We start from the raw sequence: 13,870 nt of genomic DNA on the forward strand, positions 1-13,870 counted from the left end.
TTCGTTGGCATATGAGAATATTGTATGGGTAGAGGAAAATGAGTAGGAATGAGACAAATAGGATGGCTTCCCTTTGAGTCAGCATGGACTGAATAGTCTCCTGTTTTGCACTGAGTGCTGCTTTGAGGAAGTTCAAATGAGGAAAGAGGTTAAGAGTTCCAAAAGAGCGTGAGTGGATGTAGCAGAGAAAGATGAGATTGAGGTTTAGGCTGGAACAATATTGGCTGTCTAGCCTGATAGGTTGGGAAAGAAGGGAATGGGAATAGTATCAGAAGCAATAGTTTTGCACAGGCTTTGAAGTCTAGCCAGATGAAAAAGGTGAAGAGTTCAACCGTTAAATGCCATATCTTGTTCAAGGAAAACAACTTCAGGACTGAGTGGAAAATAGGAAAGGGTGAAGCGAATGTTACATTGTGTGGGACAGAATCAAGTTAGTAATGATTTAACCAAAAATGTGCTCTGTAAAATAAGTATGAGATGGCAGAAGTAATAACCTTGAAGGCAAAATTTTGATGTAACACACAAAATGCTGAGGGAACTCAGGATGTCAGGCAGCATCTAAAAGGAATAAACATTTGATATATTGCACCAAGACTCTTCATTAGGTGTGCATTTTCAGCTTAGCATTCGTTCTAAAACTAATCAGGACCAATTCTAAAATCCATCAATGCAAATTAGTTGGAAAAGATAAAGTGCGCAAGAATTGTGACTTGGCCCACACTCGCACATACTCAAATGTATTTGTACAATAGATCAAATACAATTGTTTCAGTAAGTTTATTAAAAATAATCAAAGAATAGAAAACTATACATAAAAAATATGTTGAATTTTCACTTGCCGTAACAAGTTGCCCCAGTAGAGTCCTAAACACGATTCTTTTTTTGTACGCAAGAACGTACAGCCCCACAGTGGTAATCTGGCTAATTCATTGTTCACCATGACACGACTTGAACATGATACAGATGGTTATCTAGCACCACAAAATACACAGCATTTTCAGATGTTAATTGCATAAACTGAATATGTACAAAGTAATGTGTTTCTGCCATTGCTGAAGCTTATATAGCTAGATGTTATAATCAATAGAAAATCATTTCAGCACAATTTCACGCTTCATCATTTGAGCTTTGGTTTGAGCTGTACTGTTTGGTGGGACCACCAGTATGAATAACTGATACCTTGTACAGTAATTTCATAAAAATAATTTGTTCTCATCATTTTTGTAACTGGTAGAGTTTAATTGCTACAGAAGCTAATTCTGATAATTTAGCCCTCTCAGATTCAGTCCAGTGGAATTACAAAACAATTGTAGAAAACTTGAAATTTTCTGACAATAATAAACCGTTAAGAAAATCTGAAATTAAGTGACAATTTAGGATTTAGTGTTATACAAGATGCTACAAAGTCAGCAAAGGTAGCATCAATGTCAACTGGAAACAAATTCACTTAAATTTAAGAGTTTAAATACACTGAGCCAATTAAAAACAAGATCACTTTACTATGGCTGAAACTTGGTGAAATGAATGTCCTATAAATATATAATCAAAAATTTCCTTATTTACAAGGAAATAAAACTCAAGTCACAGTTGTTTCTTTTTTAAACGGGCACTTTGTGGAAAATCAAAGCATGAGGTTCAGATATCCTAACAATGCTTGTTATGATTTTGTGCAAAATACACCACCCTGATTTCATTACTTTTTATTTCAGATTAGAAAACTTAGCAATATCTGTTCACCCTGTGTCCAATTTTAAGTCACAATTATATTAATAAATTATGGACAGGAATCGGAATTCTGAAAGCAATCATGAGAAACTAAAGCCTTCTAACTGTACAGCAAAGATGTCCCGGTTTCACTAACCAAAGGTACAGAGAAACCCAAATGCTGAGACCTAGATGACCTGCATTAATGAAAAGCAGTTTCAAAACAGTGGCATAGGGAAACACCTGTCACTAGGTGGAATGATATGCAGCATCTAGAATACATTACAGGCAAAATATTGCCCCAAAATTTGTTTGTGCATTGGAATGTCTAGCTACGAAACTTTCATTTTGGCTTTACATTATACCTATCATTCTACACAGCAAGAATGAATAGAAATTATTGATACATAATCTATAATTGAACAAAATAATTCTCTGCACTGCATTATTCTACAATGCTCATTATGAATTGAAGTACTTCGACTCACTATCATGCTAATTACACTGGAGTGGAGGCACAAACACCTGTATTTGGAAGTTTCCACGATTATTATAATATCCACTTTCATGAGGGCAGTTTGACAAATTTATAAACAAAATGTTGGAAACACTCAGCACATCAAGAAGCATCTCAGGAGAGAGAAACCGCATTAATATTTCAGGTAAAAGACCCTAGAACAGACCCTAGTTTTCTGTTTTCCACAGGTGCTGGTCGACCGACTGTTTCCAACCATTTGCTTTTATTTCAGATATCTGGCATCTGCAGTGCTTTTTCTAAATTTTCAACTGGCAAATTTGAATGTTACATCAACAAAATTTCTACAAATTTGACCCTCCTGTAAAACGAATTTTACAGATAATTATTTTCATGAAATTAGTGTGTACAAAGTGTGGACTTTACTGGAATGTTGTAGAATAAAAAGCACACCAGCTAAACAAGTCAACAGCATGCAACAGAAAATCATGGCAGTGAGTTCGCAGTATCACACAATGATATAGAAGTAACATTATGAAACGTCCTTGTATACCGTTGCTGAGAAAAGACTAAGCTTGAAAATTTTCCGAGTGTTTTCTTTCGAATTCCTGAATGTCATGGCAATATTATCTCCAAACAAAACCACCTCCACAAATGGACTTCATCCACCTATTAGTGTTTAGTTGGGTCGGCACCTCTTCATTTCGTGTTTAAATTTCAACTTAATTCAGGCAATACAGAAGGCAGATCAAATCCCTCAGGGCAACTGTGGTACATTCTTTAAAACATAGGGCTAGGCAGGCTGTAGTTTTTCTCTCTTCCAAAAAGGTAACAAAACAGTGGTTGTCATGAAAAAAATCTTGCATAGTCTAACTGTATGCATGAGTAATATTCATTAAGTGCCAGCATTACAGTTCAGTTAAAATCTTTGTTGTCCATTGCAATACTGCATCAAAACACTTCCTACAAATGCATACAGTAGAAGTACTTTTTTGCTCCTAATAGAACATATGCATACTGGTATACAGATTCTTTAATAGAATCAACATAATTCCTTCCACCACATTCTGTTAGCTGGGAACATCATTCATAAATGCCATTTGGACCCCAACATTAACAGGTTATGTTTTTATGACTAGCATGACTTTAAACACTGAACAAAGTTCTCCGAGTTCGGACAAAATTTGAGTATGCTTCTTCAGTGTTGTTAAGACTTGCGTTTCTGGCTCTTATTCAAATCAGAAGTTATAGATTCAAGGTGACTATAAACAGACCCTGAGAAAACGCAGCCTAAAACACAAATAATGACCAAAGCAGAAGAAAAAATGATTCCAGTTGCGCTAACTTTCCTTAAAACTTCTGGTTAGTACTGAGCATTATATAATGAATCAAGGAGCCAGAACTACTCAACAAAATCCCTTACAGTGTTAGCACACTCAGCTTAAATATCAAACCTGCCAAACTAAGAATCCTCTACAAACTTAGAATATGCAACCTGGGAAAGGATTTGTAAACTTCAAAAATGTTTCCCTCCTCCACTTAAATATAACTTAAACATGTGATAATAACATCATATGAAAATTAAATAAAAACTTCTGAAAACAGTTATTGCACGAATGATACAATTTGTTCAATATGTACAGAGTAAAAAGTTCTGATATATGTATGAAACCATGACTAAGAAGCGGCAAAACTAATTGCCATGAAAACGTCCATCTAGATCAGCTACTAGAATGACCCTCGGGTTAAAGGATTCCTTAAGTTTGCCTCTGCCATGAAGAAATGCAGGAAATGCTCATCAACTGCAGAGTTTTGTGGTGAAAGCATCAAGCTCTTGCAGGTCTATCACCAGAGCCGTTCCAGCAGCGACTTGAGAACTATGGAAAGCAAAACCTCCATATCCAATAAGGCTTCACAAATACTTAGCACAAGATGATATGTTCTGTAAGATGGAGTTCAACCATCATAATCGGACACATGCAAACAGCCAGTTGCAGATATTAACCAATACCCACTAACTGCAAGTAAATGCTGGTCTTTATTTCCAGTCTGATGTTGAGATCAGTTTTAAGAAGACTGAGGATGATTTCCAATGGCACACCCCTACCGACTTAAACTAACAGTTATGGTATCCCTTGTCTGTCTTCTCCTTTTAGAGATGGTGCGATTATATTGGTTATGCCCTCTGTGAATGACTGGCTGCTTCATACCGCCAACTGAATTATGACTAGAGCCTTGATTATGGAGTCCCTTCACCGAATACTTTGGCCCATTGTGCTGCTGTGATGTTATAAAAGACAAAAAGGGAAACAAAGTCAATAAATAGGAATCCTGATCTCCAAGAGACCAATTAAAACCATTAAAATATCAGGAAAACAGACATTCATTTTAAACATTGTAGTTATCTTCAGAAATTTAAATGTAAAATGTTATTGCAGATCACTAGCTCCTCAGACTTCACCCAAGTGTTCCTGTTAGCAGTCAGCGAGAAAGATTACTACTCTTGGGGGCATCACCAATCAGGAAAAGGGATTGAAAAGTTATCTTCTGTTCATATGCACAATTGAAATACCACACTGTTCTTGTTTTCCAAGATTTAAATAATGCAGTCTAGAGACCAAACTCAAAACTTTGCACAGTTTAAACAGATCAAATTACAGTGTTAAAACAGCGTTCAAGAATTCAACACATTCACCTATAATTCCTCCTTGCATTAACCCCAAAATTTAGCCAAATGCTAATTCAACTGTTTCAAAGCTTATGAAATGGGTTTTTTTTTTAAACCTATTCGGACAATTTTAGAAGGAACACAGTCTTAACTTCCCAAATGTAACCCATTTAAATCCTGATGGCTTACGTTATTCCTTACTTGTTCCTTTGACCTGTTCAAAAATCAGTTTTATTCCCCTATGAACAGGACTGTGTAGTTATTTGGCTAATTTCCCCCCAAAAAAATCATAAATCCAAATATTTAATATGGTCCAACATGCATATATAAATACTGAATAAAAATAATGAATTCCTCTCCCACCCATTTGCCCTGCCTTTGACTGACAAGGTGTACTAATTACTTTTCATTTTAGATTTCTCATTTTAGACATCATCCTTCAGCTATTGGGAAACAAGGTCTGACCTCTAGTGTTTTTCCATATGCATATATGTAGCATCAAAAGTTGCTCAAAGCCTTTATTAAAGTTTAAGACAATTATTCTCTAATTATTGTACAGAACATTACTACCCCAAGTCAAAATTATCCTGCAAGTATCACCATTTAAGAAATTTGCAAATCGTGCATTCTAAAAGTATAAGTTCAGTCTGGTACTACTACTGCAGTGGTTGATTTTTATTTTCACTTCACTGGTTCCTACCTCGTGATGCATATATAGACTTGACAGAAGGCTAGAGAATGCAGTAGGGGGGATAGGAAATACAGCAGTGACAGGATTCAATGGTGCTCCTTCAATACCAACCTGCCTGGAAGGAAGTGCAGGGTGTGTGGAAACACCAATACTGGCTGGTGAGACAGCAATCCTAGCCTGTACATGGTAGAAAATTGACAAAATTAATTACCTGGCTACTTTAAAAAAATTAAAATCTGCTAATGAAATTACTTGCATTAAAGCCTCATTGCTCTTCTTATTTATAATCTTAAATGACATTTTAATTCTAAAACACATACAAAATATTATCAGTAACGCAATCTATTAAACAAATGATTGCAGCGTGTTTTAAATTGTTTAAAACTTCCATTGAGTCAAAATCATAAATAGGAACATTCCTTCCTATATTAAACATATGCAGTGATTTAAATGTATAGCATAGATACATCAAAAGGAAACAAAAGCCTAGTGTAAAAGGAGAGACTGTGTTATCCTGTGTGTTAGACAAAGGATGACATGAAAGTCTGAAGTGGTACGTAAATACTGGTATCAAATAGTTCCACAAAATGGCCTTTTCTATAATGCATTTCCATTTAATTTTAAGTAGCTGTCTTGAAAAGTTTACACAAATATAGAACTAAATCTCTTATTCATGACAATGGCAAAAATTACAACGTGGAATAGAAGGCAGAAGCTAAATTCTGTTAGTTCAGTGCAACATTTTAGGTCACAGAAAGTTTATATTGCATGTGTCTCCAAATATGGAATTGCATATTAACAGGCACAAATTTCATACAGACTTTTCCACAACCTTTGCAAAGAGGTATTAAAGGCAAAGTGATAATTACTTGGGAGAAAACAGACTGTGAAAGTAGTGGGATTTAAGAATTGAATGGTCTGAGCCATCTAAGGTTTTAGATTATTATAGCATCACTTTGTTCCTCTGAAGGATCAGTGAATAAACCATCTCAGCCATCACAGTACAGACACAATTATGACAAAAAGTCCAGATCATTTCTCTGTGCTGAATTAACTGTTCTTAAATAAAACAATAGCCAATGAGTTATAATGGGCCTCAAGACAATGAAGCTTAGGTCATTCATCAACTCCAATCCTTTCCAAAAAAAAGTCTACTACTCCTGGCCTTCTTGTGACACTGGTCCCATGATGTGTGACTGGCTCTGTAGACTTTCCAATTTCACTTGTGTTAAGCACAACTTCAACTGCAGTCAAAGTAGCTCAATCATCAAATATTGAAATACGGGGTTTTATAAAATGGAGCAAGGTTTATCCGCAATTCCTTGTTGAAACGCTGCATGAATCCTAGGTGCATGAATACATCTTACAAATTATAAATTCAGACCAACATTTTTTCTCAAAGTTCTTTACCACAGTACTGGGTTTGACATAAAACCTTAATAATTAAAACTAGATAAACAGAATAACTGAAAATTAATAAATGTCCCATTTCTAACATAGGACTTGTACCGATTTTTAGATAGATATGCTTGGCTTTCCATTAAAGTAATCTTCCACCCCAGAATTTTGCTGAGAGTTTTTCTTCCCTTCCTTGCATCCACCTTACCTCCTCCACTTGGGATGAATATATTCAGTCATAACTAGCTGCTTCTCAACCATGGAGCTACAGCAGACACATTTACCACACCAAGAGAGTATTAACCATTAAGAAATGAGTAATTATGCACAAGTCATTTTTAGAACACAATTGAGCAATGAAGTGGCTAGTCTGGATGTGAAAATATTGCAGTATTTTAAGTTATGTAAATTTTTATTGAGAAACAGAATGGATGCTTCCTTCTAAAACTAGTTTCATTTAATAGGCATTTTGTCTTTCAAGTCTTCATTATCAAAGGTGGGATATTCAAGTTCAGAATGTTATCCATCAATAATTCAATTAAAACAGTTACTAGAAAAGTACTCTGTGGTGCAGAACCCAGGAAATTAATTATTTTTGTTAAACTTACATTGCGAAATGCGCAAGTAGAGTTTCCATAGAATTAGTAAATATTTTACAAAATTCAAGATGGAGATCATGATGTTAGGATTCTCTTGTAATAAAGAGAGCAATGGTAACAAGAATAGAGAACACAACTGTTTTACAAAGTCTCTAGAACTACTGGTAAACCCTAACGAGCAATGGACTAAAACTTATTTTGATGGCCTGCCAACTGAAAGATTGGCCACCCTAGATTACATTTGCTTATGCTCAAGACCTGCTGACTTTGAAAGTTGAAAAGGGAGATTGAAGTACTCAAAGGACAACAACTTTCTCACCTGAGTATTTGAAGTCACTATCAATGCACCTGTTATATTTGGCTGTGGTTTCCCACTTGGGATGGGCAGTGTAGGTGCTAAAGTTGCCATCAAAGGAGCTAATGCAGGGATGCCAAAGTGGTGAAGGTTTGGAGTTGTGCATGGTGTAGAATCAGAATCCTGTCAAAAGCACCATTAAAAACACTTTCATAGTGCTATTGCAACTGATGTCAATATATTAGATTTACTATAAACTGGCTTCACAAGATCAATTTCAAAATAGTAACTTAACAACCTATTATTCCAAATAATTAATAAATGTATTTTAGCTGTAATTTTGAGTACAATATTGGACATGAACTACTAAAGCTATTCATTTTGCTGGATGACCATACTTACTATATCACTTCCAGACAGTGAAGCAGCTGATGAAGAGGAGGCAGATGAGAGTTGCTGCGGGCTGGACAATGACATAGGCGATGCTTGGCTATATGGAGATTCAGAATCTCGGCCCTGTTGGTGTTCTCTGTTGATATTACTAGTCTTATCCACTGGTTCAATCTTAACACCATTATCTGATTTGGGAAGAACAAGGAGACATATAGAAATACACAAGAATCAGTTTGAACGTTATCTTATCACTGTCTTGTTTGACATGAAATTTGTCATTTTGCAGCAACAGTACAGTGCAAAGACAAAAGGCTACAAGTTACAAAATAAATAGTCAAAAAAAATCGTGAGGCAAGGTTCATCTAATGGCAGAGGGAAGAAGCCTTTTCTGAATTGAGTGTGGGTCTTCAGGCTCCTGTCCTCCTTGCTGGTGGCAATAATGAGAAGAGGGCATGTCCCAGATGGTGAGGGACCTTAATGATGGATGTCACCTGCTGAGGCAGTGTCTCTTAAAGATGTCCTTGATGGCATGGAGGTTTGTGCCTATGATGGAACAAGCTGAGTCTACAACCAGGATCTCTGCATTAGATCTTCCATACCAGGCTGTGATGCAACTAGTCAGAATGCTCTCCAAAGTACATCTACAGAAGTTTGAAAGATGATATATCAAATCTCTCCAAACTTCCAATGAAGTACAGCCAATGTCAGAGAGAAAATGACAGCCAAATGTAGCTATGTGAACTAGTCTCATTTGCTTGTGTTTGGCCCAAATCCCCCAAAACCTTCCCTACCCAGGTCTTTCAAGTGTAATTGTACTCACCTTGAATGTTTCCTTTGGAGGCTTGCTCCACATACCACTACCATCTGTGAAAAGGTTACCCCTCAGTCCTCTTAAATTTTTTTCCCCTTTAATCTATTCCCCTGAGCAATAGACTCCCTCATCTTGGGAGTAAGACTGGCCATTCTCATTATCTTAGCCCCTCATGATTATATATACAGTACCTCTATGAATTCACCCCTCAACCTCTCTCACCACAGGGAAAAGCCCCAGCCTATCTGGACTTCCCTTGAACGTCATGCCCTACAGTCCTGGTTAAGCATCTGTGAGAATCTTTTCTGTACCCTTTCTAGTTTAGTATCGGCCTTCCAATAACTGGGTGACCAGAAATGCACACAAATATCTTAAATACAGTCTCATTAACATCTTGTACAAATGTTACACAGCATTCCAACTCTATGTGCTCAATGCCGTGAGCAAGGAAGACAAGCACACCAAATTCAGTCCTCACCAATGTCGACTTATGCCCCCATGTTCAGTGAACTATATAGTTCTACTCCTAGGTCTCTGTTTACAACAACTTCTAGGATTCAGCCATTTACTAAGCAAATCCTGCCCTGACTTCACCTCCTAAAATGCAGTACTTTATTTACATTGTGTTAAATTCCAATTCACCTTCTTTGGTCTACTTTCCCAGTAAATCTAGATGCTGCTGTAATCTTAGATAACCTTAATTGTACACTATACCACTGATTTCACTGTCATCCAAACTTATTAAGCATACCACCTATATTCACATTAATGTTGTTAATACAAACAGTAGCACCAATCCTTGCAGCACTACTAGACACAGGCCTCTAATCTGGAAAAAAACACTACTCGGACTCCTCTTCACTCCAATTCATCAACTCCAAGGGTCTACTACCCTTGACTCCAATTTTATATCCAACAGTCTAGCTCACACTGCATCCCATATGAACTGTTTCTTCTAGACCAGCCTACTATGTTAAAGCATTGCTGAAGTCCACATAGACAATGTCTATTGCCCTGCACCCTTCCATGGGATTAACAAACCTGTAAATTGGTGAATGGGAGGTAGGAAAAGTGGGAGTGGCCATTTTCAGAACAGGTGTCACTGAGGTCAAAGTGCTGTGGTTGAGGTCAAAGTACAGAGACTTTGACAAGTGAGGTTTCACGGAGAAGGATGAGTGGCAATATACAGTTAGGCAAGGTAAGATAGTTCTTCATTTCCAACAGTAGTTTGGATTAATAATACTATTTAGGACTGCCTCCCAGGTGCCAGGGATAGGGGTTGCTCAGAGTGGGGTAAAGAACATTTTGAAAGAGGGCGAGCAGCCAGAGCCATGGCCCATATCAACACTGATGCTAATATCAATATTAATTCAAAAAGATTCAAAAGATTCAAAAAAAACTTTGTCATTCCAACTGTACATCAGCTCTGTAGGGCAGAATGAGACAGCGTTTCTCAGGGGCAGTGCAATCATAACGTAACGAACGCAACACTAAATAATAAACATAACAATAAGTAGTAAAACACAACAGCCATATGTCAGTTAAAATCAAGTTATAAGTGTCCAGTGCAAGTTAAAAGTGTCCAAAACAGAGTCAGGTGGAGCAGCTATTTAGCAGTCTGACTGCCTGTGGGAGGAAGCTGTTTAGTAGCCTTGTGGTTTTAGTTTTGATGCTCCTGTAACGTTTGCCTGATGGCAGAAGAACAAACAGTTCACGGAGAGGGTGTGAGGGGTCTTTAATGATGTACCGTGTCTTCTGGAGGCATCGACTCTGAAAGAGATCTTGGACAGAAGGTAGGGAGACCCCAATAAACTTCTCTGCTCCCCTAACCACCCTCTGCAAGGCTTTTTTGTCGACAGCACTGCAGCTGGAGTACCAGGTTGTGATGCAAAAGGTCAGCACACTCTCAACCACACCTTTGTAGAATGTAGTTAAGATGTTAGTGGGGAGTGATGCTTGTTAAGCTTCATCAGAAAGTGCAATCTCTGCTGGGCCTGTTTCATAATCCCAGTGGTGTTCCTGGACCAGGTGAGATTGTCCAAGATCTGCACCCCAAGGAACTTGATGTTTTCTACTCTCTCCACCGTGGAGCCGCTGATGCTGAGGGGTGTGTGCTCAGGCTGAGACCGTCTGAAATCGACGATCATCTCCTTGGTTTTGGTGACATTAAGCATCAAGTTGTTATCCCTGCACCAGCTCTCTAGGTGTTTGACCTCCTCCCTGTACATAGTTTCATTATTTTTGCTGATGAGCCCCACCACTGTGGTATCATCTGCAAATTTAATGATCAGGTTCTCCTTGAATCTGGCTGCACAGTCATGTGTTAGCAGTGTAAGCAGCAATGGGCTAAGCACACAGCCTTGTGGGGATCCAGTGCTCAGTGTGATGGAGTCAGAGATGTTCCTGCCAACACGGACTGACTGTGGTCTCTCTGTCAAGAAATCCAGAATCCAGCGACACGTGGCAGTGCTAAGGCCAAGCAGCGACAGTTTCTCCACTAGTCTCTGCGGGATGATGGTATTGAACGCTGAACTGAATCAATGTACAGGATTCTGGCATAAGTGTCTTTGTTGTCCAAGTGAGAGAGAACTGTGTGCAGTGTGGTGGACATTGTATCCTCCGTAGAGTGAATTGGATGATAAGCAAACTGTAGAGGATCCAGTGAGGAGGGGAGGCTGGCTGTGATATGAGGCTTGACAAGCCGTTCAAAACATTTCATCACTATGGGGGGGTCAGGGCAACGGGACGGTAATCATTCAGATAGGCTACAACTGATTTCTTTGCTACAGGGATGATTGTGGAGGTTTTGAAGCATCTGGGGACAATGGCTTCACTAAGGGAGATGTTGAAAATGTCTGTCAGGACATCTGCTAATACATCAGCACATTCCTTGAGCACACGTCCAGGGATGTTGTCCGGACCTCCCACTTTTTGTGGGTTGACCCTGGCAAGGGTCCTCCATGTTTGCTCTGGATCAATGATTGGAGCCAGCTGGTCAGATGGTAAAAAGGGACTGGCTCTCCCCCTTGCTGTAGTGTTTGATGCTTCGAAGCGGGAAAAGAAATTGTTAAGCCTGTCTGGTGGACAGGTGTCGCTGTCATCAGTTTTCTGCCTGATTTTGTAGTCTGTCAGAGCTTTAATTCCCTGCCACATCTGTCTGGTGTCACCTGTGTCACAGAAGTGTCCATGTATTTTGCCCGCGTAGGCCCTTTTCGCTTTCCTGATCCCTAATGAAAGCACAGACCTGGCTGAGCGAAGCGCACTCCTGTCTCCCGATCTGTAGGCTGTGTCATGGGCGTTCAGTAGTGAATGCACCTCTGTTGTCATCCATGGCTCTTTATAACCACGTGCGGTGAAGGTTTTCATCACAGTGACATACTCCGAGCAACATAACACAAATATGGTTGTGCAAAAGAAATTTAGAATTTAGAAATGCCAAAGTTACCTGCCATTTTTGCAGCATGAATGTAGTCTTGAAGGTGCAGGATGGCTGTGGTATGGCGTGTATGGGCCGAATCAAGACAATGGGGCCAGGGCCCGAGAGTGAGGAAGAAGCCAATGTTTGGCCATTGCTGGAGCAGCCTTGGAGGTGATTTGATGCAGCAGAGTCAAGGTGATGTGGTCCAGCCTTGGGCCCAAGAGTGAGGAGAGACTCAGGGTTTGATTGATTTAAGTGCCAGGCTGAATTGGAAAGGTAGGGTATGGGCCGAATCAAGGCAGTGGGGTCTGGGCCCAAAAGCATATCGAGGCAACAGTGCCTGGGTCAGAGAGTGAGGATCAACCCATGGTGTGGCTGTTTTAAGCACCGGAACAGATTGAAAAGGTCAGTGCCAGAACCAGCGGCAAGGGATAGGGTATGTCAGTTCAGCTCGCTGCTCTGCAAGGTTTACTTGACTCCCCACTGAGCTGAGGCTGTGGCCTGCAGCTAACAAAATACTGGATTGGCTACAGACTTCTGTGAACTTCACTTGTTTGTCTGCTTTTGTTGTTTGCAAAATGTATTTTTTCATGCATATTGGGTGTTAGATAGTCTGTTTATTTAAGTGGGTTCTATTGCATCTCTGTTTTGTAGCTGGAGACAAACCTCAAGGTTGTAGAAAGTTATACATGCTTTAATAACAGAAGAACTTTGAACTTTGAGAGTTTGGTTGTAAACTGAAAACCAGATCACATGGGTTGTAATGGTGGAATTAATTCTGTGCCACATGTAAAACAAAAATAGGAAAGGTTGTAATGGTGGAATTAATTCTGTGCCACATGTTAAACAAAAATAGGAAAATAGGACAGAAGAATGTGTAACGAAAGAGCTGGTCCCAGGGATGGGGTGGTGGTGGGGGGGGGGGGGGCGGGAGAAGAGAAGAAGAGAGATTGGACTTCTGGTTTCTTTTATATAAATGACTAGGATGTCCGAGGCAGAGGGAAGTATTAATTTAGCTTGCACCTGAGCAGGGATATCAGGGAAGGCCAAAAGGATGTGGAGCAACAAACAAATGCTGGAAAACTGTCAGGCAGCATCTGTGGTGGGAAATCTGAGTTTCAGTTGAGACCCTTCGTCTGGATCTAGATAAGGATGTGGAGGCTGGAGAATTAAGGATTAAACTGATACTCTGGAATCTGTCTGTATCATGATGCAGTGGTATTGATGCTGGTGTACTTTAAGACCCTAGGGCCTGACAGAATCTACCCCAGGATCCAAGGGAAACAAGCAAAGAAATTACTGTGATTCTGATAGCCATATGTTAGCCATGGGTGAGGGCCCCTTGTTGAAAAAGAGGAAAGGACAGCTGGGATAAGCCTGGAAACAAGCTGGTGAGCCTTACATAAGTAACAGTGAAG

The 13,870-nt window shown here is 39.2% G+C and overlaps 1 protein-coding gene across 4 annotated transcripts in view; it reads right to left on the reverse strand.

Annotated features, from left to right (window-relative positions):
- Positions 1 to 777: 777 nt before the first annotated feature.
- The window catches only part of tent4a (terminal nucleotidyltransferase 4A), an 83,080-nt gene continuing 69,987 nt past the window's right edge, over positions 778 to 13,870 (reverse strand). The window contains exons 10-13 of one of the 4 annotated variants that reach the window (XM_063069588.1): positions 8,233 to 8,408; positions 7,855 to 8,013; positions 5,650 to 5,715; positions 778 to 4,459 (exon numbers count right to left, since the gene is read on the reverse strand). In XM_063069588.1, coding sequence (XP_062925658.1) covers positions 4,283 to 4,459; positions 5,650 to 5,715; positions 7,855 to 8,013; positions 8,233 to 8,408 — 578 coding nt within the window. In that variant the 3' untranslated portion in view covers positions 778 to 4,282. Of the gene's footprint in view, positions 4,460 to 5,547; positions 5,716 to 7,854; positions 8,014 to 8,232; positions 8,409 to 13,870 lie in introns of all 4 variants that reach the window. The other 3 variants (XM_063069587.1, XM_063069590.1, XM_063069589.1) reach the window with 3 other exon arrangements.

The sequence above is a fragment of the Mobula hypostoma genome, chromosome 17, assembly GCF_963921235.1.
Source record: "Mobula hypostoma chromosome 17, sMobHyp1.1, whole genome shotgun sequence".
Taxonomy (NCBI): Eukaryota; Metazoa; Chordata; class Chondrichthyes; order Myliobatiformes; family Myliobatidae; genus Mobula; species Mobula hypostoma.